The sequence below is a fragment of the Colletotrichum fructicola genome (genome assembly GCF_000319635.2).
Source record: "Colletotrichum fructicola Nara gc5 chromosome Unknown KSG_Nara_v1_contig01, whole genome shotgun sequence".
Classification (NCBI taxonomy): domain Eukaryota; kingdom Fungi; phylum Ascomycota; class Sordariomycetes; order Glomerellales; family Glomerellaceae; genus Colletotrichum; species Colletotrichum fructicola.
In genome coordinates, this window is record NW_027094051.1 from 8,777,730 (window position 1) to 8,805,638 (window position 27,909).

General features: G+C 53.6%; 5 protein-coding genes across 5 annotated transcripts; 1 reads left to right on the top strand and 4 right to left on the bottom strand.

The window, feature by feature from the left end:
• Positions 1-6,558: 6,558 nt before the first annotated feature.
• On the top strand, positions 6,559-8,032 carry vosA (Spore development regulator vosA; the record flags this gene model as incomplete). The annotated part of the gene is made up of 2 exons (XM_066150979.1): positions 6,559-6,733; positions 7,077-8,032. The coding sequence occupies 2 exons, from the start codon at positions 6,559-6,561 to the stop codon at positions 8,030-8,032; spliced, it is 1,131 nt and encodes a 376-aa protein (XP_066009905.1).
• Positions 8,033-16,770: 8,738 nt separating this feature from the next.
• On the bottom strand, positions 16,771-19,633 carry vpr-10 (Minor extracellular protease vpr; the record flags this gene model as incomplete). The annotated part of the gene is made up of 4 exons (XM_032027122.1): positions 16,771-17,855; positions 17,909-18,691; positions 18,745-19,465; positions 19,526-19,633. 4 exons carry the CDS (start codon positions 19,631-19,633, stop codon positions 16,771-16,773), a joined length of 2,697 nt encoding a protein of 898 aa, XP_031876479.1.
• Positions 19,634-20,077: 444 nt separating this feature from the next.
• CGGC5_v002516 (putative amidase) lies at positions 20,078-22,089 on the bottom strand (the record flags this gene model as incomplete). Its single annotated transcript, XM_032027121.1, has 6 exons — positions 20,078-20,815; positions 20,866-20,952; positions 21,003-21,309; positions 21,373-21,455; positions 21,846-21,937; positions 21,987-22,089. The coding sequence occupies 6 exons, from the start codon at positions 22,087-22,089 to the stop codon at positions 20,078-20,080; spliced, it is 1,410 nt and encodes a 469-aa protein (XP_031876477.1).
• Positions 22,090-22,680: 591 nt separating this feature from the next.
• Positions 22,681-23,717, bottom strand: CGGC5_v002517 (15-hydroxyprostaglandin dehydrogenase; the record flags this gene model as incomplete). Its single annotated transcript, XM_032027120.1, has 2 exons — positions 22,681-23,582; positions 23,639-23,717. The coding sequence occupies 2 exons, from the start codon at positions 23,715-23,717 to the stop codon at positions 22,681-22,683; spliced, it is 981 nt and encodes a 326-aa protein (XP_031876484.1).
• A 498-nt stretch (positions 23,718-24,215) lies between these two features.
• Positions 24,216-26,109, bottom strand: CGGC5_v002518 (Fumonisin cluster-specific transcription factor FUM21; the record flags this gene model as incomplete). Its single annotated transcript, XM_066150980.1, has 9 exons — positions 24,216-24,236; positions 24,423-24,441; positions 24,502-24,998; positions 25,076-25,282; positions 25,340-25,354; positions 25,410-25,659; positions 25,708-25,729; positions 25,785-25,991; positions 26,043-26,109. The coding sequence occupies 9 exons, from the start codon at positions 26,107-26,109 to the stop codon at positions 24,216-24,218; spliced, it is 1,305 nt and encodes a 434-aa protein (XP_066009904.1).
• Positions 26,110-27,909: the final 1,800 nt, after the last annotated feature.

The following is a 27,909-nucleotide window of genomic DNA, read 5'->3' on the forward strand; positions in this document are numbered from 1 at the left end:
AAAGAGGCAGATTGGGTCCGAGGTGATACCCGTGAGGGATTTGCAAATGATTGCAATCGTGCCATCATATTGCTGCGTTGCGTTGACGGCAGAGGCTGTGACGCCTTGTCGAGGAGCATGTTGTCTCCCTGCAGTAGACGAATATGGGCCCAACGGCTGCAGGGGCGTTTCGAAATATTTTCAGAAAAATGGTGCGGTATGTACTGTACACAGCAGGTGGCAGATGGCGAGTTGACAGCGGATGCATAAACGGGAGCCGGTGAAGATCTGGGGGATGAGGCGATCCCGTTTTGCTGTGGAGGGCGGCAAACAGGGGGCGAAGGTATGGAATAGAGTTGTGCCGTCATAAGTGCGAGGAGCGGCGCCAGGGATGGTGTTCAAGCGGACGCGAAACATTTGTCCACCCTCTCTGCGCGCCTGTTGGTTCCGTAGCCTTGCTCGGTGGTCAGTGACATGCCGGCCGGTGCAGCACCAGAGCTCCGTGTCGACTCTTGGTGCGGCGCGTCCTTGTCAAGCCTGCTGACCAAGGGAACCATCAGCGGCGAGGCGCCGGGGTTCGGCGGATGGGAGGCGCGGAGGGATCCAGGAGTGATTCGAGATTGCACAGCCTTGCGGCGCCCGTTTGAAGGGGCACATGTTTGGTGTTGTTGAATTTTCGCGTGCCCACCGGAGAGAGGAGAGTTTCCTTTTTCTCGTCCCGCGGACGACCCGCCCGAAGCCGAAGGGAGCTGACGGGAAGCTCCCCACGAATGATGGAGACGGTACGGGGCTTCTGAGGAGAGAAGGGTCCGTAAGAAGGATGCGAGGCTTTTTGCGACTCGTCAATTGAGAAGCTTCACAGTGATAGGTCGTCGTGCCCATGCCAAGATGAGGTAAATCTCCGCTATGCCGACATCCGCAATTTGACGATCCGGTTGACAGAAGCCGAAAGCGCGAAGCGACAATGTGACGATACTGGAACGGAGATTGGAGATGAACAGAGTCAGAGGGGTGCAGTTGAAGAGGATCTTGGGCTCGTGGAGTCGTCGGGTCGAGGGCGATGGACTGGAGCCCCCATCCGCCGGTGTTATTAGGTGGTGCTGGACGCTGTATGTCAGAACCTAGGGAGGTGAGGTCCAGTAAGGCGCTGGCCAGGGACGGAGGACGGTCCGATGGGGAAGGATGTCGGACATTGCCGCAGTGAGGTCAGCAAAGTCAGACAGAGTGTCTCGCGACAGTGCCGCTGCAATTGGTCGAGGGCGTGATGGGCAGCAGATGGTTTGATGGCAGTCGGGCCCGAGGCGATGCTGATTGACGGGGCCGTGAGGTAACGTTGGCAAGGGAAGGAGATGACAGCGGCAGCGGGTGGAAGGGGAAGGGTGAAGGGGGGGGGGAGGAGAGGGGGACGGGGGGCTTGCTTGCTGCTGGGGCGGTAGAAGGACGGAAGCTTCTTTGCTTGTTCGATGCAGATGAGGAAAGTCTGGAAGGGACAGCGAAGGGTGCCTAAGGAAGTTAGAGGGAGGTGAGGTTGTCAACGGATAGACGAATGGGAGACCTGGGACCGGGGGTGAAAGAGGACGGAGGGGGAGATAGTGTGGCCGGATAATAATGGACGGGACGGGATGAGCACTGGAGTTATGCACGTTGGAAGAGGAAGGGACGTTGGAGAGTTGATGTCTCTATGCCTGCGGTCGTCGTTCGTCGTTCGTCGTACCTGACAGTTTGTCATTCTGCGCACCTCACACTCACCTCTGGGCTGTGTCGTGCCTGCCTTGCCTGGCTGTCTGGAGGGGGAGCAGGAGGGGAGGTGGGCTGCCTTGGGACGGGATTGGCAGGACGGGAAGGAGCGAGAAAGAAGCCGAACGAGGGATGCCAGTCGAGGGCCAATGGCGGAGCATCACTGGCTAGCGCGAGAAGAAAACGGTGGGGCTGACGCCGTTGCGATTCACATTGTTTTGATGATTGCGCGCACTGTAACGGCGCCCCAGTTTGTTGTGTTGAAACACCGTGCCAATTGTGGGGTTCGGACGACTTCACACACGTCTAGGAAGACGCCGGACGACGAGGGAAGGCAAGGCGCTGGCTGCACGGATACCTACGACAGTCAACGCAAGGTAGGTAAGGCAGGAAGGGCCGCCGGATACACTGGTGCGGGCAGGCACGCAGGGACAGGAAAGAGCAGTGGAGGAAGGAGAAAGTGAGAGGAAAGGAAAGAGCACGCTTGGCGCTTCACTCACTGTGAGAGGCAAGAGACACCTTCTCCGTGCCCTGCTCCTGCTCCTGCTCCTGCTGTCCGACTCGACTCCCATCGCGTCCTGCCCTGGCTGCGAGGCTTCCTCCTGAGCGTTCCTTGGTCCAGAAACAATCAAACGGAGCGCGACTTAATTGCTGCCGGGATGCCAACAGCACCTGTCCCTGATCCCAACCCAGCCCGCTGACATAAGGCCCTCCATCCATCAATCTATCCGTACCCGTAAGGCACGGAGAAAGATGCCCTACGCAGATGCAGATACAGTGGACGTGAACCGGCGGCTGTGTCTGTGGCCCTCCTCTCCTCCTAGGGCGAGAGGTCAAAGCCCAGGCTGGGGTCAATGACAGCTGTCAGATGAGCCACTCTCGGAGCAATGAAGCCTGTGACAGGCCCTGGAGACTCGAGAGGCCCTAGAATAGCCGTACACTAGAGCGAGAACGACACGACATGCCCTGCTCGCTCGCCGTGCGAATGACGCCCAACAGGGTTGCGACCGGCGTGGTTGCGCGATGGAAGGCCCCGTCGGACGACGAGAAGCCTTCCTGATCAAGAGAATTGTGTTTGCGAATGATGCCCTGGCCTACCCCGTGTGTCCGTTCACCGAGCCCCGTGTGGAGATGGGGAGGCAATCGGAGGTGGCCGGGCAAGGAAAAGGGGGACCGGACGAAGGAAGGAATCGTCGCCGTCGTCGATTAGATGTACGGATAGGTGAAGACTGAGTGCGAGCGATAGCGATGATAGCCTTGCAACCCAGCAATAGCACCATCGCCAACCACCCCAGAAGGAGATTTGATCCCGAGTCCATCGACAATCGTCCAAGCAAGTGTCTCAGAAGCTTCCATTCATGCCTTGATGCCTGCCTTCGACAGCTTCTTCCGCCGCGCACAGACGGCCGAGTGGGGCCTGTGGACTTCCGGACCGGCCACGGTACAGGGATGTACTGGCATCAGGGGACGAAGGGCAGGCCAGGGTTCATGGGTGTTGTCTGCGTCATGGGTCCAGTCAGTTAAGTGTCTCTCGACTTTGTGAAAGGTACCTACCTGGTGTGCCGTACCGTACTTTGCACCTTGTCTCTGCTATATCCAATGTCCAAAAGTCCGCACAGCAGGGGACCTGAGGACGAGCTCCAGAGCCGTGCAGCATCGGGACACTGGATGATGGGCGATGGATGGGCAGGTACACAGGCGTCTCTCGTCTGTCCTGGGCGTCACCGTTCAATCGTTCATACCTGTCTGTTACATCTGCAGACTGCGCTCCGCTGCACTGCACCTCAGTGGGGGACGGGCAAGGGGTAAACACCACCATGCCAGCCCATGCCCAGGTGCGCTGTGGCACTAGTGCTGTTAAGGCAGTGAAAGTGGACAGTCGAATTGTGGAATTGTTCTCCTCTGCCAAAGCACCTGCATCAAACGGGTCTGCTAACTCGATTCTGGACCTGGGACGATGATGACGGAGCGTGGCCTCTGCAAATCTTCACCAAGACGAGAAGGCTCCAAGACAGCTCTTGCGGTGCTTGGACGCGATCATCCTTGATATTCCCTCCCAGATGGGGCATTATTCTTCAGCTTCAGGAAGAGGAAAAAAAAATTGAGATGCATGTGAGGTGGGATGTGGGTGACGGCATGGATTGAATACCCCCCCATCGTCCATCGTCGGTCGCATGTGCAACCGCTGCAGTCCCGTCTGCTGCAAGTGCAACGGATGGCATGGCACGACGGGCAGCAGAGCAGGGCGGGCATGGATAAGGTAAGATACCTACCTATCTCCCCGTCTTTGTGTTGCCTTGCCTTGGGTACGGATATCTCTGCGCAAGAGGGACCCAATGCGCGATGCGATGGCCGTATGCAAACAGGCCCTGCTTCCAGGCACATTGGCCAACTTCACACCTGACCTGACCTTACACGGCCCGTTCAACAGACATTTCCATCCTGTTGCATTTCTTCAGTGCGTGGCATAAGATGCAAAGTGCATGCCTGCCCAACGCGCCTGCCGGCCTGGCTGTCTTCAGGGGAAAGCATGTACGGTAATTGGCTGACGGGATCTAAGGAGGCAAGAAGAGATGGAAGTGACGGGAGGTACCTACCTTACCTCCTGCCGCGACAATATTACAGCGCGCTATTGTCCCAGACAGATGGAGAAGCACCATCGGGGTGCACCTACTTCATCTCACTCACCCAAGGAAGGAAGAGCCAGGAAGAAGCAGAGAAAAAATAAAACAAAACGGTCAGGTACTCCGTACAGGAGGCAGGTACCTTGGTTCCTTCCCTGCTCGCTTTGCGCACGGGTCATGTACCCTCTACTTCCGCGCCCGCATCCACAGCCCAATCTGTCCTTCATCGAGTATTCGTACCTCCCTGATCCAAGACGGGGCAGGTACGTACCCTGTCCACCTCAGGATGGCCCCGGACGCCTCGCTCGCTCACTGGGACCTGAGGTGGTGGTGGACGTGGACTGGGCATGACAACACTGGACACTGGACTGACCGGCCATCTCGCCGCCATGATCCATCTGAACACCCCTTCCCTTGCCCGGGTCTTTTCCCTATCCACGTCCAAGGCAAGGCAGGGCAGGGCAGGGAAAGGCAAGGCAAGACAAGGCAAGCCTGGCCAGGGTCCCGTCATGTCCAGGGCACTGTCCAATGCGTCCCTCTTCCAGTGCAATGTGCAGTCTAATGCCTGCCTCTGCCTGCCTCTACCTGCCTTCCATCCTCATTACATGCTGGCTGCACTGCACTGCACTGCACTGCATCCACTGCATACCTTACCTACCTCCACAGTCCAGGTATCTCCGTAAGGTAAGGTAGGTGGTAGGTAAGGTAGGTAGGTAGGCAAGTACACCTCACATAACGAATGCCGTTGTACCTGCCTCAGGATGGACCTCTGTGCAAGGTTGAATGAACGCACCTGGGAGGGAAGGCAGGTACTTGCCTACCTACCTACCTACCTCACCCTACCTTACCCTGCCTTACCTTCCCTTCTTTCCCTTTACCTGACCTGACCTTGCCTTCCTGACCTGGCCCCGGGTGCTGCTCTGCGCTGTTCTGCTCACCCCGTCCGTACCAATTCGTCTCTGCAGCTTCCATCTCGACTTATTCATCCCTCCTCCCAGTCTGTCTCTTGTCATTTTGCTGCCCAGCCATCGCCAACTCAGCCCGCAACGGCATCAACGCTTCTCCAACACCACATAATATCTCCGGTCGAGGGTCCACGCAAAACACACAATTGCAGCATCCGCCTCGTCTACACTAGTGCTGCCAACTCCAACACCTCCCTCTTCCCGTCTCTGGCCACCAATCCATCAGAGAGATATCCACACCACAGACCACAGACCACAGACCTCGTCAACGACTTCATCATCTTCTTGACGCCGCCCAAGACCACACGCCCCCCCTTCCCAGACATCTTTCTCGACCCCGTCCAGGCTACCTTGTTCAATATCTCCTCTCGGTTGCATTCCTTGCCTTCCATAACCTTAGACCAGATCCACTGTGGTGCTCGACCAGGACGCTTCAACGGCTTTCAAAAGTACCTCTCCAGTGGCCTGTGTCCTCCTCGTCCATCTCCGTGCTTCATGCGCCACCGACTCGGCCGCACGGAGCTTCATTCAACTCGAGTCTCCCATCGGCTCCTTCCATCAACCTCCGTCTTGAACCATCTTTCTGTTCACATCTCGACTGTCCCCGGCGACAACACCAGGCCCGAGTCCTCTCGGTCAACTGTCCAGGCAAGAGACCCCGTTCCAGCTACGACACTTACTCAACTCTCTCTGAGCTCCCAAACGAGCCTCGTACACACCGTCTCTGGGTACCGACTTGCCTGCATATCGCAAACCTGCTCCAGGGTACTCCAAACTTGGCTTCGTTGACCGCCCCCAAGTCCCGTTGTCGCTTGACAGCTCGCCTACTACCAACGACTGCCACCGACCAGGGGGGGAGGCGACAACCACTGCCAAGGGATTTGCTTCGCGGCACAGACCAGAGCAGCGCAAGGATTACTACTCCTCTTTCCCAGCGACAGGGGCCCGGTCTCGTCCAGTATTTGACATTTTGCACCCTGATATAAGGCACTACCTTGCCTTACTCAACCGTCAACTTCTCTGTCTCTCCAATCCTTGCCCACCTAACCCAACCTGCGAACACTTCCGCCTTCTATTCAACAATTTAGTCTTTCGATACCAGCATTTAACAACTTTGATCGACCATTATTCCTACGGTTGATGGGGTCTTCGCCACCATTTTCTGCAAAAGCAATCGTCTTTCGTTCCACGGAACGAAAGAACTTGGACCTCTATTTCCTCAAACTCAAAAACACTATCCAAACGCCTTCGCCATGTCGAGCCAATTCTACGACTACAGCCAGTCCATCCCACCAAGGCCATTCCAAGGTGATCAAACCATGTCTCAACCAACGCTTGGCCACAATGGAAGCGCACCAAAGCCGAACCTGTGGCTGCGCATGGTGCAACAACCGCGTAATGCGAAAGTTGCTGGCGGCAAGGATAAAGGTACGTTCTATTGCGCTTGATGTTCTTCGCACATACACTGGCTCTCGCCTACTCTCCGCCTCGAACTCTGACCTCTTGCTCGCCCTCTACCTTGCCTCTTGGCTTGGCCTCTGACCAGCCCTCAGTCTGCCTTCTAGCCTATGACCGATTGGAGGAGTAGGCTGGAGGGACGCGAGAAGGTGGAGGGGGGAGGAAATTGAAGACCAGAAACTCGAAAGAGCTTTGTGGCCGAGATCGCCTGTGTAATCATCCTCAAGCCACGAAATCGGGCACTCAGTAGCCGGATGGGGCTGTTGATTGTTTTGCTCGCCCGTGGAACAACGTTTGTTGACTAGCTTCGCAGATACCAAGCCCATCGATCCTCCACCCGTTGTCGAGTTGTGCGTCAACAAGAACAATTGGGACTGGGGCAGATATGGAAATCCCGAGGCCGTCGTCCACAACCCTCACCTCTTTCTCACGTGCGAATTGGTCAGCGTCGATTCTAAAGACAACGACAAGAAGGAAAAGACGGATCTCTCCAAGGCCCTTCAAGGGGTGACAGTGTCTTCTTTGCACAAAGTCAAAGACCAGCATGGCAGCGATGCGGCTTATTTCGTTTTCGGCAACCTTTCCGTCAAAGTGCAGGGGACCTTCCAATTACATTTTATCCTCTACGAGATTTTCAACGGGGAGGTTTGTTTTGAATGGGCCGAAGTCCTGTCGGAGCCGTTCGAAGTCCATTCGCCGCGGAGTTTCCCGGGATTGGCGCAGAGCACGACATTGACCAAGACTCTCAGCGACCAAGGGATCAGGGTGCGCATTAGAAAGGATTCGCATAAGGTCCGCACGGCAGCAGATACCGCGAGGTTTGCGCAGGCCGTCACTCAAAAACGAAGATTCCACGAGGACTCCCGACCGACCGTCGTCAAACGACACCGCGGCGAAGCAGCCTCAGTCATGCCGCTCCAGATGCCGCTCCAACAAGCAAACAACTACGTTACTTCGGGGGGCTCGCAGCATAGCCCATTTGATATGGCACAAGTTCAGCAACAGTACGCCATGGCGCCAACATCCTTGGCCAGCTACCCTCTTACGCCAGCAGCTACGGTAACACAAAGCCCGCCACTCTGGTCGAACCCAAACACTCTGACGCCGAACTCGGCCGGTGGTTTGACACAAAGTCCGCCACTCATGTCGGATCCATACGAAAGCATGATGAGGATGGGGGACAGGGAGGCGTCCTGGAACGCGCATGCAATGTACAGGCCCACATCGCAGATGGGCTACCGATACCCGCCCCAAAACAACGTCAACTAGCAGAAAGTCGAAGTTTTGTACGGCTAGGCGATTTTCGAGTTTCGAGCAACAAGGAAAATGTCAAGTTTTCAACAACAGCAAGGAGAATGTCGAGTTTTCGAGCAACATGGAGTTTACTTGGATCGAATCGATTTCTGCGGAAGCACTGTCCTGGGATTGCATACTTGGGTAGACAGGCGTTACGGGTTTAGGATGAAGATACCCCTGGGTTCCTTGGGCAGGAGAGGCAGCATCTTGGGGGAAAGATGGCACATCACAACACAGCAGCATAAAACATCATCCTTTGTCGACAATGAAGACCACTTCTACTCATTCAGGCGTGTCACCGCGTTGTTCCTGCTATCCTTTGCCGCGCCGTGAAGCCACCGGACAACGACGGATTATCCGGGTACTTGTCCCTTGGACAGCGTTTCAAGTAGTAATGTGGGCGAGTCCAGGAGCTATGGAGGAGTGAGGTGAGTGGCTTTACCCCTGTCATAGTCCCCACAGCGATGCTACTTGAAACAAGAGTGTGGGAGACAGATTCGGAGGATAGCAAGGGGGTTCGGGGAGGACCCTGATTGCAGCTTCAGTCAGCCAGTGTCGAGTCACCTCGAGATGGCCTTGACAAAGTGATATTGACGCACGAAGGGGCTAGACCAGACTGGCGGTGCGAGTAAGCATGTTGTTGTCTGGGTTCATCTGTGGGACACCAAGGGCAGAATCCTTAATTCGAACAAGAAAGGCTAATGGCTGGGCTGGGTACAATCACTTGCAGGGCGTTCTGGCTGCGCAGTCTACGTGGCGCATGCGCAAGAAGCAATGCGGAAGTTTAAAAAAGAAGACCCGGCATATGACACAGTTTGGTTTGGGAACGAACCCGACTGACTGGGGCAGGTTTAGGTTCTGGGTGAGTGGATTGGGTAAACGGCCCGTCAAGCCCAAGGAGTCCAAGGAATCCATGATTCAGGTAAGCTTTTGGGGCGAGTCAGGACGATCTGGGAGGCATCAGACGGAGGGAGAAGAGAGTAAAAGTTTATTGCTTATTGATAATGAATTGGAGCTTTGATCGGAGGAAAGATCACAATGCGGAAAAAAGGGAGGGGGAGAGGCTCGAGCGAAGTGGTGCCGTGGAACCCATCACACACAGTTTTGCTACTAAGGTACTAAGGCAAGGAAGGTAGTATGTCAGTGTATCCGTCAGAAGGGGATGAAGGTTTGCTGGAAGGGTTCGATGAGCAGCCCTGCAGCGCTCTGATGGCGGATGAGCAGGGCAGGAGGGCCGTGAACAGTCGGGGGTTAATTAATCTGAAGCGATGACAGGCAGCGGGTTCCTTGCACGGTGTAGGGCGCCTGCCGATTTGGGGACCGCAGCTTCAGCGCATTGCAGGGGGCAAATATGGGGGTTTTTTGGTCGAGGCTCAAGAGGGAAGGAGATTTCCGAGAGGCAGTTGCAGTCTGCCGGGTTGACCGAGTAAGGGCACTCTTTTTGTTTACTCGTCGCGCCTTCTCTTACGGATGAGGCACTCACATGCGAACGAGGTAACAGCGGTGCCTGCCTGCCTGCTGCGGCGTCGCGGAGGAAGGAAGGCAGGTGCACCAGGGCAGTGTGGTGTTTCTGTTTCTGCCCCGCTATTGCAGCAAACTTCCATTGAGGTGCCTTCCTTCACTGTACGGATTGTGACCTCAGGCAATGGAAAGTGGGTGGGTACGTACCTAACAGGTGCTTGGTCGCGTTTTCTCTCCCCCTCCTCTCCACTACCAACTCCTCCAACACACCTCCTGCACCGCACCGACGCGATCCACGACGACCGCAACAACACGACATCGTCACCCGCGCGGGAATGCTCCTCCTTGCCTCAATTCTTCTGCTGCAATGAATCACATTTCCAGCCATCGTCAACTGCACAGCCACGCCGCATACACTCGCTGCGTCTGACGTATTTGTCAACGCTTCGGTCCGGCAGGCGCAGCGGCCATCCCAGCCAGCCATCCGGACGATCAATCGCTCCCCTGCCGCTTGGCCTCTGCTGAAGAACAATGCGACGCATGAATCTGGCCCTCTGTCGACGTCTTCGAGCCATTCAGTCAGAGCTTACCGGTCTCCAATTGCGTCCCGGATGATCGTCCCCCCATCCATGCCGGCCGTGGCTGTCGTCCCATCTCTGACCACCCGTTCATCCACACCACCTCCGAACGGCCGGACCTGGACCTGGACCGGGCCCCGACTATGACGTGGATGATCCCGACATCTCTGTCGATGCATGGACCACGAAGGCAGAGATCCGGCTGATCATACGGAATCCAGACGCTGATACAACTCTCTTCGCGGGTACTCAATGCGCCAGCGACGGCGGCAGGCGACATGAGCCTGGCAGGGCTGGTTAGACTCGAGCCGCCTCGTCGATCCTGCCGCTCCGCACCGGCCGTCCTGCGTTCCGGCGCCCGAACTCCGATGACTGTCTCAGGGTTCACAGATCGGGCCGCCTGTCGCGCTCTTTTCTCCGATGGACAGCTCCGCGCCGTTGGAGATCGCTGGCGGGATCATGAGGCTCAACCTAGGCGTTGTCTTGCCTGCCGCGGCCCATTCTGAGGTGTTGGACTCTGAACGCCACCCGCTAGGCTCTTTCTCGGGTGCTGCCGTCACACTCAAATGCTTTGGAGGCTGCCACCGCCCGATTGCCGCGGCCGACAAATGCGACTGTTTGCACCAATCTTTTAGCGCAACGTTCGATAAAACAACTGAATCGCCTGTATCTCAGAACATTAACTGGAGACAGCCGCTGCAGTCGAGATCCAGACCCGAGCAAGATCGAACGTCAAGCAACACAGCACCCCGGCGATGGTTCCCTACATCATAGATAACTTGCCTTTTCTGGCCGCCCTCCCGGACAAATCGCCGCATTTGTCCACAACCGTTTGATGCACGCTGCCTCGATCGGAACTCTGCGATGCCGCCCTAAACGTCGAGGGTCCCTCGAACCAAGCGCCAGGAATAATGTGTCCCGGATGCCGGCTGGACGCATGCACACCTGCCGACGACAAGGGCAGGCGAGACACCTTACCCTCCATCTTGAGCATGACGTTCGATCTCGTCTGATGTCCGCCATCCCGTCTTGGTCTGTCAACATGGGCTGAATACTAGACGACGGTTCGGCTTCTGCCATGTTCCGATGACAGATGACACGCACAGAGCAGCCGCTCTGGCGGAAGACTTGCCTGCCAGAGGGCTTCCATCCATGCGCCGTGTCTCGAACTTCCGCTCCGCCGCCGTCTGTTCGTGGGGGAATGCCACCCCGGCCTCCCTCCCCACACCGCCGAAACCCTGGCCGAACTATGCCAGAGGCTGAGTTGCTTCAGGATCCTTTCTGCCAGAGTCTGGCCTCGCCATGGACTTTTACCGCCTGTTGACTCCAACTTCACACGGCCAGCACCCCTCACGAAGGCCGAATTCGAAATATTCTGCCCCTTCTTCCGCAATCACTGCCCGCTCTGTCAGCGACACAGCGCTGTACAACAGACGGCCTGCTCGCTTGTCTCGCTTGGGCCCCCACACCCTGGGCGATGGAGGGGATCTCCGACACAGCTGACTGCACGCCTTAAACTCTGATTTTTTCTTTTTCCAACTTCCGTTTTGCGGCTATTGACGTTACGAGATCTCGGCTGCGTACAGGCATCTCTGGATGATCGCCATTCGCCTTATTCCGATGCAGTACCGACATGGATTTTGACTCCCCAGCCTGCTGCAAGCCACTCGAGGTGTGCTCATGTACCGGTACAACCACGTTGAAGGCCCGTTGTATTGGGTACATCTGCTGGCGTACCTGAACCGCACATACCCAAGACTACTTCTGCGGTGCAGTGCAGCAATAGCAGACAGCACACCTCCATTGGCCTGCAGATAAGCTTGCATTTACACACCACCGCCCACGCCGTCCACGCCGTCGACACGCCCTCTTTGCGCCCCCAACGCATGGCGAGAGCTGTTCTGGGTGTGGCGCCAACGTGACAGGAATGCAAAGTCTGAGACAGGCACACGAACTCTGCTGCGTGTGAAATGGACATGACATTGAAATGGGTAATCGACAAGGGCTCAATCCCCGAATCGGCAAATGAAATCCAGAATGGGCCTGGCAACCATCAGCGTCTATGCCACGTCGGAGAGACAAACGAGTGTCGATGCGCTGGAAGTGATGCCACTCGAGCTCGCCATGCAGCTTCTTGGGTCTTACCGATTGGGACCTGCGCGTTCTCGCGCGATGCAGCCAGTCCGCAATGGGACGACCGTCGATTCACCTTTCCTTCTTTGCCATTATACTCACCGCAATTATGCTCGTCTGATATCTGCGAGCTAGCTTTGCTGTGGCCTAGCATGCTGCTCGCTGCGCTTCTGCGTCAACGGTGGGTCATGGGCGGCTGTTCTCCTTCCCCTCACCGGTCCCCGCCTGCCCACTTGTCTATTTACCCCGGGCTCGAGTTAGGCTGGCTCGCAGCTCTCCATTGTCATGGGTGCGCGGGCGAGGCGTGCGCTGCCGGAATCGCGACTCCGAAAAGTTGAAACATTGTGTGAGGAGGGCCGATTCAATCAGGCCCTTCGGTACGTCGGGGCTTTTTACCCTATGTTGAAATCCCAGGATCTCAGGGAACCCCGGAGTTTGTGCGAAATTGATGGGTTCCGTCGTCTCAAAAAATCGTTCGATTGAAGCTTGAGAAGGGATGGCCCGTTACAATATTGAGCAGTAGCTCATTTCGGTGACATTGATAACGCCGATCCAATCGACGGCCTGGATCGCACAGGACATGTGTCAAACCTCATCAGCGCCAGCTTAGTGTGCCTGCCAATACTCGCCTCTTGGCTGGCAACGAGCCAGGTTCACGTTGGCCGCGTCTCAGCCATGGACTCCCGGACTCCCGTGAAGCTGCCTGCCGCAGAGTCTCCGCACCATTTGTGTCGCGCGCTGCGACGTTCTAGACCTGAAAGGTCCGTCATCCCGCCAACACTATGGAAAGACCTGAATCTATTGGCGGCTGCGATCTGCTTTACAGTCCTCGGGACCCAGAGACGGGACAGTCGGTCGGTGGCATTAGACATGCCGTCCCCACGCTCGCTTGCATGCGGAGAAGCTTATGCGTAGCAACTGAGGCTCACCTCTTTCACCGGTTGATTGCCAACTCCAGGCGATGTTACGGGGTGTCCTGGAAATGGTGATGTTCCCATGGAAATAACGTCTTCGTATTATCGCCAATCCCGTTTGACATGCTTAAGACAGTCTGATATTGCTGTCAGATTGCCACCGGTAAGCCAAGTGGCTGCCAGCCACTGCCGTCCTCGTCTCGCGAAGCGCTTCAGTCGATCTTTGGCAATATGGGGAAGTAAGACCCCATTCAATGGCACGTGGTCAGTGCCAGATCTTAGCTGAACGTTGCCTCCCGTGAGATCAGCGGTGGCTAATAACGTTTTGTTGGTGTTGGTTGACGCCCATGCGCCGCGACGCACATTGCCACAACAGAGTGTGGGTGGGCTTCTACCAAGTGTGGCGGCAAGGCGGCCGCTCAAAGTAGTGATCTGCTTCCCGTCGTCCGGATCATCTCGCCGTGAGGTGGTGGGATCAGCAGGTACGGATTTCCAATTTGAACTGAAGCGAGCTGGGCTTTGGGGGCGAGGTTTTATTTGGCTGGGGCAGGGATATGCGTCGGCACTGTGCCGGTTGGGAAAGCCAGGGGTTTAGGAGGGCGTTGTTGGTTCGCGTCGCGGTGGCGTTTCTTGATGTGGCGCGTGGTGAGGGTCGTGATCGGCGCGTGTGGTTTTGATATCCGCAGTTTAGATAGATGATTTCTGCACCATCTTAGGAAATGGAGACGTATCTGAGGAAGCGGAGACGTTGCACAAGATTGATAATGTTTGGGACTGTGGGATTAATGAGGATTCTGTGACCGAGCCATTGGCGACGCGTTGCCCGCGTGTGGTTGGCTGTGCCAGTTGCGGCATGCTGAGTCTGAATCAACACAACCTAGTGTTGACCGACACTGGTCAAATATGAGAAGTCATTAAAGAATAGAACCATGTCGTCAATACACAAAAAACAAACGGTATTTTGCTGGGGTTATTGTCTACCGAGTACCGACGCATCTCTACCTGACCTTGGCCTTTCCCAGGTGATTGCCGTCTTGGTAGCGACATAAATACTGAAGAACAACGCACCCTGATCGGCCCTCCAACAACAAATGTCTTGGGGGAGGAGTTTGATTACTGGCCGCTGGTGTCCTTTCGTTTAGAGGCTGAGCTGCTGAGATGATGTGTTGGCCTAGTGGACGATGTTGAGTAGACAGGGCTTGGACTCCTGTTTTTCTTCACTAGTTCTAGAGTATTCTAACCGTTGAATGAATGCTTGAATTACTTGACGAACAGGTCCTCTATAGAGGTGGGCAAGCCCCTATTATATATAATAGACGTCTTACTAGCTGTTACGGTCAGCTATCCGACAGTAGGGTCTGCTAACAGAAGCTGGGGATTGACACGTTATAACAGTACACTGAGGTCGTGGTCTGGGTAGTAGGTCGTAGGCTGATAGTAGATCGGTCGTCAGAGGCTAAGGTGATCAGTCTTAGGCTCAACAAGTAATTCGCAGTGAAGGTAAGCTGAGAGTATCCGTGAGGATGAATACTAAGTTGATTGCTAAAGAGCTATGGAAGTCTGACCATGAGCCAGGCTCAGGTCATACTATATACAGGTCTAGGGTAGTTTCCTTACTCTGAGGACCGATGTCTTCCGAGCGGTCCCCGGGTGTGGACCGCTTTCTCCATGTCGGTCCTAGGTCAGGACCGCTTATCTCTCGTCGGTCCTTCTTATCATCACGTGAATTGTACCATAGTTCTTCCGTTCCGAGTGAGTCCCTGTTGTTCCCGTGATCCTGCAGTACAAATGTCCTGTCCTAGCCGCCCGACGCCCAAGTGGGTCGGTCAACTGTTATCCATGCATAACGGGTCGTAACACTAGCTACACTCTTAGCCCTATGCTACTGTGGCTCGACCTCTATTTAATACTAACGAATGATTAGGAGCATATGTTTAGAGGCAGTGAAGACGGTGCTCGCAGTGAGGTGAATCTGTGTTTACGGATTGTCGAGTATCTTAGGGTTGATGAAGTGTTTGCAAGCCCATGGGAAGTGAATCATAAAGTTCAGCAGCAGAGACATTCTCTGCCGCGTCCATCTTCAACAACCCATCCTCAGGAACCATGCTTCCTCATTTTCGTTAATGTTGAATGTTCTCAGATGCAGGAATCTCGTGGAGGCTTTTTATTAAATAGTAGCTGGGGACGTTGCGCCTTTGTGTGAAGGGTAGGGTATAAAACCGAGGGTTGGAGCCATGATATGTAGAGGAGGAACACGACATCATTCTCTTCACTTGGTTCTTCGGCTGTTGTCAGTGGCATCTTCGATAGAAACTGAGCGTTGGCTTGTTAGTCCGTAGAAGTGGGCGAGGCGCCGGGTTCGGTTTTTTTACTGCGGCGCTGTCTTGGATTGCTCATGCTCGCGGAATACCTTCAGGACGACTTAGTTGATTGAAGAGGGTGGGGGGCTGGAATAAGCTAGGTATTTCTTATGAGGCAAGAGAATGAGATGTTCAAAAGTTTAACGACTTGCAAAACAATGAGGAATAGCAGCCATCATATTGTTGCCTATGTTGAGTAGTTTACTGCTGGCAGGTGGTTTATATACTCCGATGAAATCTCCCTGTCGAGTACATGATGTAAGGGCATAGTGTTTCTTTTCGTAGGTTCTATATAATTGTTTGAGACATCGTCCAGGCGGTCTCGACTGATAACGTCTCTTTCAACCCCATAATCTTCTTGACTTTGCATCGTAATCTTCCATCGACTGTGGACATTTGAGCTGGCGGGTGCAGATGCAGTTGTTGGGTTGTCAAGAAGCTTGACCACGGGAATGAAAGCGGCCCGGACCTCTCTGCAAGCAAATGCGACCCTTGGAAGGGTGTAAGTTGAGGGATTTTTGTTGAACCACGACCTTGTGAGGGGCGTAGTGTTGTTTGGGTCGAAAGATGGTGGTAGCAAGCGTGGTCCTCGCTGTGTTGGTAGTTCATGTTGAGGATCGACTTCAACGCAATTTGACGAAACCCCTGTAGTGCTGGAATGATGGACGGAGAAATAGTTGACTCCGTTTTGAGGAGGGGTTACTGCCGTCTCCCAGATCTGATCTCTCAACTCCTGGGGGAGAGATGAGAAAAGGGGAAATCCAACTTGTGGTGTATTGATGAGCTGGGCCTCCATCGTGAAAATCTCGTGTTGGTGATTTCGGCAAAGGCTGGGCGGAGATCGAGGGGTAGGTAGAAACTGAATGTAGGTGCCAGACTGTGTGGTTGGCACATGATGTCAAAAGCTCTTTTCTTTTGGGGGTTAGAACAGTCGCTTTTTAAACACTTGCTTAAAGCTGCGCCACTTTGAACATCAAGGTCAGTCCAATAGTCAGTAAGGGTCACGCGAATAGGTAATTGGTCGAGCAAGCCCAGAGAGATTCTGTTGAGTTGAAACTCGGCCATCAGTCGACAGGATATGTCGGTGGACTAGAGGGGACATGATAAAAGTGGAAACACTCTCCTGTTGATTGCCGAACTCAGTGAATTATCATAAAGGTCTCTAGTTGGTAATGCTTGGAAATGGCATGACGCTTCCATCAACTGGCCTGGGCCAAACAGCTCTTTACACTGGTGAATTCTTTGTCTTACTCTAACGACTATCCTCATGACTGCAAAGTCGAATTGGACCCCACAGTACTGTTAGAGTACTGCAACACCCACTTCCCTGTCTCATACACGTCAAAGCTTTCCTCCTTAGACGGGTCTGCGTTCAACTTCTGCGCCTTCACCCGCCAGATGTAGCTTCCAGCCGGGATAAAAGTCTTATTCGCATCAGAACCATCCCAGTACCAGTTGCTCGCACGGCCCCAAACAGCATCCGATGTTGTCTGCCACGACTTGGCGACTTCCTTTCCGGAATCGGCATCCACGATGTAGATGCTCAAGTTCCGTGTTTGAACGAAGAGCGCGATCCAGACTCCGGGAAACATGTTGTCGGCGAAAGATGCGGGGACGTCTTTGCTGGTGTCCAGGGTGCAAGTGAAGACGCGGCCCTCTTCCATGCGCACCGGCGATGAAGATGTCATGTTCCACATCATGAGGTATGATGTATCCCGCTTGATGATGGGGAGTGTTGCAAGCGGAGCGCCGAAGCCAGTGTAGGGAAGGGTCAGGTTGTTCACGTCGGCTGAGCCCTCTGCCTCGATGGCCACATAGCCGCCAAAGAAGGATACACGTGTCGCAGCTTCAGGAAGGTTCGGCTCCTTGGTGAGTGCGACGGAGACAGTGGATGATTTACCAGGCTCAACCTTGATGGTCGGTGGGGTGACGCTGACGTCGGCGTAAACTGCAGTGGCTTCGCCTTTAGTGAGGTTGTAGCCATTGGCTTGCTTGAGAATGTAGCCGGATGCTGCACCGACGTGGCTCAGATGGTACGTAATGGCCTTGGTTCCTGTGTTCTTGATGCTGAAGCTGAGTTCTTTGGGGCGGTTGGCCGTGTCGTTAAAGGAGAGCGCACCGGTGCTGAGCACTGTTGTGGAATGTACTGCGTTCCATGCGTCCAAAAAACCACCTCCTTGTTGGAACACGGGAGCCAGGAAGTCTGAGACCGCACCCTTGCCGTCGTTCCACTTGACCGGGCGAGCGGTGGTAGCAATCACAGCCTGGATCTCTTCGGGAGTGTAGTCGGGATGGTTCTGCCTCACGAGTCCGGCAACGCCGGCCTCAAATGGAACAGACTGACTGGTTCCTATTGCGGATTGTCAGTATTCAACCTCCAATCTTGAGAGCTGTTCCACTTACCACTCACGACGCCGTAGCCTCCGTACTTGCTCGGAAATGTGCTGATGAGGTTGCCGCCAGGGGCAAGGACGAGGGGCATAGCGCCTCCAGTGAGGGTCGGACCCCAACTGGAGAAACTCGAAGCAAAGTCACCCGTGAGATTGTTCGCCCTATTCTCCAGCTGAATATTGGCAATCGAAGCCTCATTGGCGAGATAGACCTTTGAGGCAGGGTCTTTGTGGAACGCGTTCAGTAGCTTGACTCCAACGTCGTACTCTACTGTGGCGATGCCCTTGAGATTGGGATCTGAGCTGTCTTCGTAAAATCCGGGACCGTCTGCAACGGTCCAGTTCTTCGTGGCGTAGTAGATGATGTACGGAATTCCCAAGGCCTTCGTAATGGAAGCATCCGCACCACTAGCATCTGTCCAGCATTGCGAGAGCGAGGCGAGAATGACAGTATTTGAAAGATCAGTTGGCAGGTCTGTCGGACTCGGAAGTGGCTGACAGTCAGTAGGAGCATCAACTTCCTTGTTCGGGGACCAGATGGTCAATTGGTTGTTCGCAGGAAGATCATATGGCAGACCAGGGACAAATCGGATCTCTCCACCATCTGTACCAGAGGTCCAGTTTCCTTGCCAAGTGAGGTATGGGGTGACGGTGTTGTCGGTGGAGCCGACGGATGTGATAGCATCTGCCATGCCGGGACTGACGCCGGAGAAGACTCCTGGGCCTCCGTTGCCGCTTGGAAGAGAGACATATGTGCCATTCTTAAAGAGTCGCGTGGCTACAGCAGACCAGGGATCTTGTGGTTGTTAGCACTGACGAGTCAACTAGAGCCTTCATGAACAACTTTACCTTCAGGAAAGGCTTGACCACCACCAAAAGAGCAAGAGATAGCGTCAACACCTCGATCAGCAGCCTCCAGAAAAGAGTTGATCAACATATCGTTAGTGCTGCCTCCGTTGCAAGGCTGAATACGATAAAGCTCGTAGGTTGCATCAGGTGCCACGCCGAGAACACCGTAGCGAGCTTCGTCTCCATTGGCAGCAATGACGCCCAAAACGTGAGTACCGTGAAAAGAGCAATTGTCACGGACATCATTATCGTTGTCCGTCAGATCATGCGCATAGCCAATGTCCACCTTGCTGAGGCCCGGGACATCCACGTCGAAGCCGCTGTCAATAACAGCGATGCGCACGCCTTTGCCGGTAAAGTTGGCTGCGTGAAGCTTGGCGACGCCATTGTCAACGTGTGTGGATAGAGTGTCGACTGCTCCGTCTCTGGCATGGAGTTGTGGCAGGTCGCGCTTGACGTATGTTCCAAAATCACGGCTAATGCGCCTGTCGTTGTAGAGAGTTGGCTGAATATTGATAACCGGCCAAGCCTTCTTAACTCCGTCGATACCCTGAACAGTCGCAAGAACAGACTTTTGGGCGACTTTGTCGTTATTGCATTCTAGGTTGAAGGAGGCCCCCTGAAACACGGCGTGAGTGAAGTAGTATCGCTTTGATGCGGTGCAAGCTAGGCCAGAACGAGCGAGTGAAGTCTGGACTTGGTTGTTCAAGTTGTCGGCGGTCTACTGCAGAGTTAGACCTATCCCAAGTTTTATGAAAATAATTCCAAGTGTTTATCCTACCAACTGAGTTGATCCGTCAAATTCAACCACGAACGCATCCTTGTAAGCGGCAGCCGCCAGAAGAGGAAGGCAAGCCGCGATGGCGGCTTGCGTAAAGAGGGACTTCATCCGGGGCTGAGAACGAGTGTGAGAGTCAGAGAAATGACAGCTGAGGCTGATGGCCAGGATCTTCGACAGCCAAGCACAGGACAACAGGTGATTTTGTACAAGATGCTGAGACTGACTCGTGCAACTATCACGAACCCCCTAGCGCAGGGGCCAATACGATCGCTCTCGCATATTTCTCTAGTTTTCCCATTGGTCGAACTCTAACATATTGGTTACAATTACCGGACCATCCGTGATAGGTCTTTACCGGATTTAGTGGATACAAAGCAGTTAATATGGGATGAACTGCGCCCGAGAATTCGGGTCAGTCGGATTATGCTTATGGTCAAGTGCTGAGTGGCATAAAGACGGACAAATGCCCTCCCATTGTCCGCGCACATCGTGCCATTTCCTCGGGTACTTCAAATAGCTTATGAACCAATACCTTATGACAAGAACGACGCCTCAAAGACTGGGATCGCAAGCGTATCTCTCCAACGACTCCTCAGAGCAAACGTACCCCGGCCACGGCGCGTCCCACGGCCCCTCAGCAGTCTCATAGTTGTGATACTCCGGGGTTGAGGTCCAGCGAAACAGGTCTTCCATCGCCGACGCGACGCGGATCAATCGCGCCTCAGAATATTGCCGCCCGTAGATGCAAATACCAAAAGCGGCGCCGTAACCGCTCTGACCGATTGGCACCGACGCAACGGGATATCCAGCATACGAAGGGATCGAGGCACAAGCGTTATCGTGGCCACCAGATGGATCGTTCGGCACCAGCAAGCCGTCAAGTTCAATCACAGTGCCGTTATCGAGGATGTACGCATGTCCGCCGTCAATGACCTCGCGAGCGGTCCTCCGGCCCCAACCGAAGGCTTTCCAGAACTCGTCGCCCATGGTTCCATTCGTTGCGATGGCGTTGTCGTAGAAATCTTGTCCTGAAACCGTGTTGTACCACCAGGTACTGTTGCCAAGGGCGCCAGTAGTGTCGTTGTGTGCATCATTCCATGCTGCCATTTCTGCGAGGCTGCTCATTCCATGTCGCTCGTCTGATTCGAGGAACGTCCAATTCTGGAGAAATTCGCCATATGCCACGGCAAGAAGAGTGTTATAGGCGATGAGTTGGCCATATTCTTCAGGCACATCAGCTGGCTGACCAAAGCCGTACTTGTTTGCCACGTTCTCAATGTTAGGAATATCCTAGGTATCACATTAGCTGGGGCGATGACGCAGACTGAGAGAGGGCCTACAGTGATGTTATAAATCTCGGCTCCAGCAGCTCTCAACTCATGAACGCGGCTCTCATATGCCTCTCGCTGACCCGGCGAGTTTATGGCCTAGGATCACGTATGTCAGCGTTGCCACGACTGTGACTGAGGGAACATACGCCAATCGTGGACCAATATGGATTCCACGGAAGACCGAGTTTCATCCCTTTAAGAGAACTCTGATCGGTGACTTCAGCGGCAAATCCGTCTTTAGGGTAATTCCGAAGAGCCTCGAATGTTAGATTGTCGAAACGATCGGGTCCGGCCATGATGTCGAGAAGAACTGCAACATCGCGCATCGAGCGAGCCATTGGTCCAGGCGTGTCGTGGTAGAAGCTTCCAGGGACAACACCGTGGCGGGAAACCAGCCCAGGAGTAGTCTTGATCGTGTAAAGCCCCAGTAGCGCAGCAGGATGAACCAATGAGCTTAGATGCAGGTGTCAGTATGCGAATGCGCGATTGCAGCCCGATAAAATCTTGGAAACTCACCCATGAGTTTCAGTTCCTAGGGCAATAGCCACCTGGTTGCTTCTCACCGAGACTGCAGAGCCACCACTACTCCCGGACGTAGGCTGAGTAAGGTTAAATGGGTTTCTTGTCTGCCCCACGCGAGTTAAATAGCCATCGGAGAAGTTTGTGAGTGCCCGGTGGTCAGCGGCCTCTGAGAGAGCCGTGTGCCCGAGTAGAACGCCACCTGCCTGTCGAATCTTGGACACAATAGTAGCTTCAGATGATTATCTTCCACCCAGTAACACAAGACCGCCTTCGCTCGTGTTGTGTTTATCGTCGGTGTAGATGTTATCTTTGACCATGAATGGAATACCATGTAACGGGCCTCTGATCCCCTTGGTGTTTCGCTCATCGTCCAAGCTAGCGGCGATGGCCGGGGCGTCTGGGTTCACCTCACTAACAGAACGAAGGACTGCATTTGTTTGCTCAATACGAGCTATATAGCAGCTTACTAGGTCCTGACTTGTGAGATTCCCCAGACTCATCAAGCGCTGAAGAGTGCCGATTGTCGCGTCTTCGATGTCGATTCCCTTGCAAAGGGGCACTATTTCAGTCCGGTTAGAGCAAGACCAACAAGTTTACGAGACACGTACTGGGGAACGGCGAGTCTTCGCCACGCGACTCATGGATCAGCGAACATAGAGCCCCCGTGGCCAAGCTAGACGCTAGCACGGCGACTTTCACGAGCGATCCCATGCTGACAAAAGCCATTCCTCCAGCCTAACCTTGAATCAGACATCAAAAACACAATATGGCATCTAATGGATCCCATCGGGCATGACAATGTTCTCTCAGATTTATAAGTAATCCGCCAAGTCTTCTTCAAATTTGCCGCGGGCCTTATCAATGGTCATCACCTAGATAAGTTGCCGTCGCCGATAACATCGGCCCTGGTCCGGTTCTCTCGGTGAGATGACTGATAAGGCTGCCGGCGCGGCATTCAGGTGGGGCCGGCCATCGGAGAGTCAACAAGCTTAACCTAACTTGTGTCTAGCCGGCGGCTACAGCTGCCGTTTCCGCGTTGGTCAGGGATCTTCATCCCTCCGGTATCTGTGGAGCCCCAGAAGTCGGACATAATCCCGATTTATTGTCATTGAAATGCGGAGCTTATCTGCAGTGGAGCTCTCTGGAAGGTGACACGCTTGACGCGAGAATCATGATGGCCAAAAGCCTTTCCGCGCCGTCACAAATCTCGGTCTCTCATACCAAAATTTTACGGCCTCGCGTGAGCACCTCCAAATACCAAAAATAGTCCATGAATTGGCCAAATGCCTTCCGGGATCAAACTCAGTCTCTCCCAACAGCCCACTTCGTTGCGTCCTTCAGCCATGTAAACACCATTTCTGTTCCATTCAAGACATTCCTTGCCATAAGACCCTTCTTCGGGTCTCTTTCGGGACCCGGGTCATTGAAAGTCTGCACCAAGCGCGTATTATTCTTGCCAACCTCTAGGATGGAGCCGCCGGGGACTCCGTCATCCTCGGCGCACCGAAGCATTGCCTCGGCGACCTCTTCCGGAGTTACCCAACCGTCCTGGCTCTCGTCCAAGTTGATAAGCTTCTCTGGATGCTCCGTCCATAGAGGCGTACGGACAACGCCAGGCGCGACGGCATTGATTCGGACTCCATCCGTCTCCTCCAGCCGAGCTAAACTCCGGACAAAGCCGGTGATGGCGAACTTGGACGCGGAGTAAAGTGGGGCGTTGATGTTCGGCACCTGACCCGCGACGGAAGAAATGTGGACAATTCGCTTGGGGTTGCCTGGTGAGGCCTTCACAGCAGGAGGGAGCTTTGCGTCCGTGACTTCTTTTGGGTGAAGCCAGTAAGAGATCGCCAGCTGCGTGGCTCGAATCGGGTGCGTGATGTTGATATCCAGCAGCTTGTAGTGTCCTCCGTCAACGCTGTCCTTGCTCTCTGATGACCCTGGAGGATGCCAAAAGTTCGACCAATGCGGCTCATATACGCCTGCTCCAGGACAGAGAATGTCGAAATTCCCAAACTCGGCGAGAGTCGCGTCAAACATTTTCGACAGCGCTGGCCATGAGGTGACATCAGTTTTGACGAAAATTGCTCGGGGATTGCTATTGTGCTTCGAAACCAGCTCTTCCGCTTCAGGTCTCAGAGCCAGGTCGGCAATTACGACATTGCAGCCGCGCTTGAGGAGCAGCTCAGCAAAGGAAAAGTTGATACCTGTGTGCAGCGTCAGTGTCAACGCGTTCTTGATGTCGATTTGTGATGGGACCGACCGGAGCCTGCTCCCGTGACGATCGCCGTCTTTCCAGACACGCTGAAAGGCGTGCTTTGCTTTGGTGTGTTGGCAGCCATAACGTATGTTGGTTCTTTTCGATATAATAAGATCACGGATTCTTGAATGTTGAAAGAATGATCTGAAAGTTTTGAGATGACTGAAACTCTAAGTTGGAATGTCTCAACATAAAAAGTACCATGGGCTGGGTTCCCCTCTCGCTCGGTTTTCTTGCCGTCCAATATCCGGGAAACTTGCCCTTTCAGATGACCAAGGGCGGGGTTCGATTTGCGTCTGTTTGAGGCTCTTATTGGACGGCTCTAAAAAGACGCCTTTCGGATCCCATTTCACCGAGTCGACAGGGCAGCTGAGACATGTGTACGGCGAGTATCGCTCCAACGCCCCCACGATGCAGCTTGACGGGTGAGGGGAAGCTACCCCGCAACCCCGCAGCGAGACACTTTGACCAGGATAGCCAGCGGGAAACTGTAACCCTCAAGCCTCGGAATAAGCGGGCATCATCAAAATAGGAAGCGAGGAAGAAAAAAGAGTTGGTATATTCGAATAAACCTCCGGATCTAAACACCTTGCGAACTCCGCTGGGTATCTGGTGTCATCAGCCGTTGAACGCTGTCAACCACGGAGCTAAGCTTTCCCAGAGAAACAACGGATGATGTCGTCGAAACTCGCGCAAACAGACCCAATGTTGACACCAATTGTTTGAAAATCGCTGCCTGATCAGGATGCAACTGAGCAAAGACTGCTGTAATGCAAAATGAGCTTACAGCAACTTGAACAAAGTGGCTAGGAAATATGATCTTTAGTTGCCATCGAGTAGACGCAGGTGGCGCATTTCAAACTTACCGGTTCATGCTGGTTGTGCTGGGATCCATATTGATAATGACGTTAAGAACCTCAGATGCGAATTGCGCAACAATATGCTCCGACTTGCCAAGAGAGATGTCCGTCCCCGCTTTTTGAAAAAGTCGTCCGTACGCGAAGAGAGCCATTTCGAAAAGAAACAACTTAGATGGGTAGCTGGAAACGGGAACCGACAACTTTGACGTGTCTGAGTGTGTACTGTTGGGAGTCCAAGCAAATATATGGTCTTCCCACCTTCTCGTCTCGAGCACTTCTGAGTTGAATCTTTGAAGAACCACAATCCATTTCTCGGCACGATCGCTCACTTTTGCACCTGAGTTCGGATCACGAACGTCCCCTGCCACGTGGAGATCTTCAGACATGCGAGAGCAGAGCTGGGATAGCCGGCAATGAGCGTGGAAATCTCGAAAAGTTGCAGTCACACCGGTTTTGTCGCATTCGGTTAGCGGGTTATGGTCGATGAAGGCGTCGCTCAATGACTGCATGCTCGTGTTGTTAGAAAGTAGATATGCATTTTTTTTCACTATCTCCAGAAGACTCGACGGCAAATACTGACAGAAAATTGTCCCGAACGCATTCTGAATGCCTTTTCGATGCAGTATAGAAGCCAGAAGCCTTGTCGAAGTTGATCGATCTCGCTGTCAGTCTGACATAATTGACGGATCGCAGTCATGCTGTTGAGTCTCAAGGCTTGAGCGCAGGAGACGCAAAGACCCAACACGCATGAAGTTTGCTCTACTCTATATTGCAGTGTGGCGATAAGCTTCAAAATTGGAACATTAGCTCATACTGTTTCAGATGGTGCTCGAAAGAAACTCACCGTCGTGAGTAAAGCCTGTGAGACAATTAGACCCGGGACAGCATCGGAGTTCGAGGTTACAATTAGGTACCTTGAAGACCAAGATTGATGGCCTGGCAACAAACATCTTCTCCATTGCCAACAAGGCCTCCTGGTAATGTGAACTCCCGCCAGTATCGTTGCTAGTTGTCGGGCTGGAGCGACTGCTCTTTGAATAGTTGAGATTGCCGATAGCCATGGACGCAAAAACCAGAGCTCTCTTAGCCGGATCTGTGACACCCTCAAGGATAACCTCCTGGTAAAGACGAGACACTTCAATTTCCGAAACATAAATGGCTCCCCTAAGTCGAATTAGAAGTGAGCACTTCAAATCTGAAGACGAGACGTACAGGTATGGCTGAGAAAGAAACGCTGCGCGATGTCTGGTCAGTACAATGCTGAGGAAGAGAAGATCTTGAATCGTTACCTTGGATGAACTGAAAGTGGGTATCGACATGGGGCGAAGGTATGCCCGTATCGTCGAACAGGTCGAGATATTCCTGAGTCGTAAAACACTCCTCAACAACTTCAAGCAGACGTGCGATGAGTTCACTGGACGTTCCATCGAGGTTTCTCCGTCTGTTTAGGAACAGTTTTACCATATCGAGTGTGAGACTGGGAAGATGGCGTGGGGCTTAAAGACGATTCAGCGAATGTTCTCCCTGAGGATATGGCCCAGACCTACAGTTTGAAGACGCTGGCAAGGTGACAGCGTGATTAGCCTCGAAGGCATCAAGTTGCTGTGACGACATGTCGAAGTCCACCCAGTTTACAGGCGACAGTTCACAGAAAGATGCCGATGGATTTGCTGCTTGATCCTGTACATAAGAACCGGATGTCCAACCATTTTCTAGCGTTTCGGTTCCAGGGCTCGTAGTCATATCAATGTTGCTCAAAATTCCAATGTTCTCTGCAGAGCTGAACGACCTATTTCCTAGGGAAACCCAGATATCATCCTGGGGCGCAAAAGAATGAGAAACCGTGGTATTTTCAAGAAGCTGGTCGATTCCAGAGAGCGATGAAGGAGTAGAAGAACTCGCTGCATAGATGACGTGATCCGCTGCCGTCGAAGTTACTATTGGGTGCGACGCATGAGCGTTCAAGTCGTCAAATGATTGTCTTGCTCTAATGGATGAGCTTTGGCCTAAACGTCGGTTATTATCGGTAGTCAACGTTGAAGAAGATGGCTGCTTAATACTGCTTTGGCTCGATCGGCCCCTTTTCTTCGGGGTCAAATAGACACAATAAGATGCGGAGGACTATAATCAGTCAGAAAGGTCGACTGCATTCGCAAAAGCTACACAGGTAATGCTTACGAGGCACTTTTCGCAGCTTGGTCTGCCTCCATCGCCTGGAATTTGTAAGAAGACATCCAAGGTATCCATCGAAGATTCTGAGCAGCTTGACGTACACTTTCGCTTTCGGATTTTGCATGTCTCGCATGCGCCTGGCCGGCGCTTATACACTCGCCCTCCCGCTTCAACTGAGTTTGTTGTGGTTGGTGAGGACATGGCATGAGAGCCTGGTTAAAGACGCGTCGGCTCAATTCCTCTTCGCAAAGATCATTAAATCCGAGGACTGCGACGTTGAAATTGAGGGGCTCCAAATGAACTCTTTTGAACCATCCAACGGTCGTATGATGCGGCTGGTGACCTCCGGGCCGTAATACCCGAGTAGGGTCGCTGAGTGCCACTTGCGAATGACATTCTGGGTCAATCCTATGAAGGAATCCTTGCGTGGCGAATGAAACAAAAGCTCATGGGTCTCGCTCTCGCCTTGCACGCAACATCACAAGTGCCTTTGGAGGGTGCTGTAAAACCTAGTATTGAATACGTCTTCAGTGCTAGGTTTATGGATGAAGCAGCCAGTCGGAACTGAGGCCCGTTGTTCTTTGGGAATTCTGCCCTTACCTTGAATAACCTTGAAAGCTTTATGCATCGATGATTCTAAACCCACTAGATCTAGTCAGCGGATGGCTTCTGGACGACACTTGGGACCAAGGAAATGGCGCCCGCATCCCGTCTCGGGGCTGGCCCCACAACCCGCAGTCATTGCGCATATCATTGATGAACAAAATCGATGGTCTGATCATATTAAAGGTTGTCGATCGTTGTGGTTGCTCACCCTCGATACTGTTTCAGCCGAGGGCGCTGTTCACCTGATGCGCCCTCTGCGATCCGCCTCGTCGACGTTGACGAGCATTTAGCTGATCATTTGTAATTTCATCTGCCCAGAGGCCAATGCGGATAATTTTAGACATGAACCAGTTCGGGGATTAACTTCGGCTCCAGCCTCAACCCCATAATTCGGCCGTGAGAGGAGCCGTAATGAACTTTGCTTATTGACAGATCTTATCCAGCTTCACACCGTTCCTCGACTCCCTTAGGTACGCGCAGTTGTTATGCGTCGCTAAGTGGATTTGACTGCGCAATTGTTTGGGTACAAGTTCAAAGTTGCCTGGACCCTGAATGGACTCTGGGCAGCTCGGAAGTCCGAGGTTCACGAGATTGGGATGAGTGGCTCTCATGTCAACGCTAGTTAACTCAATGGCT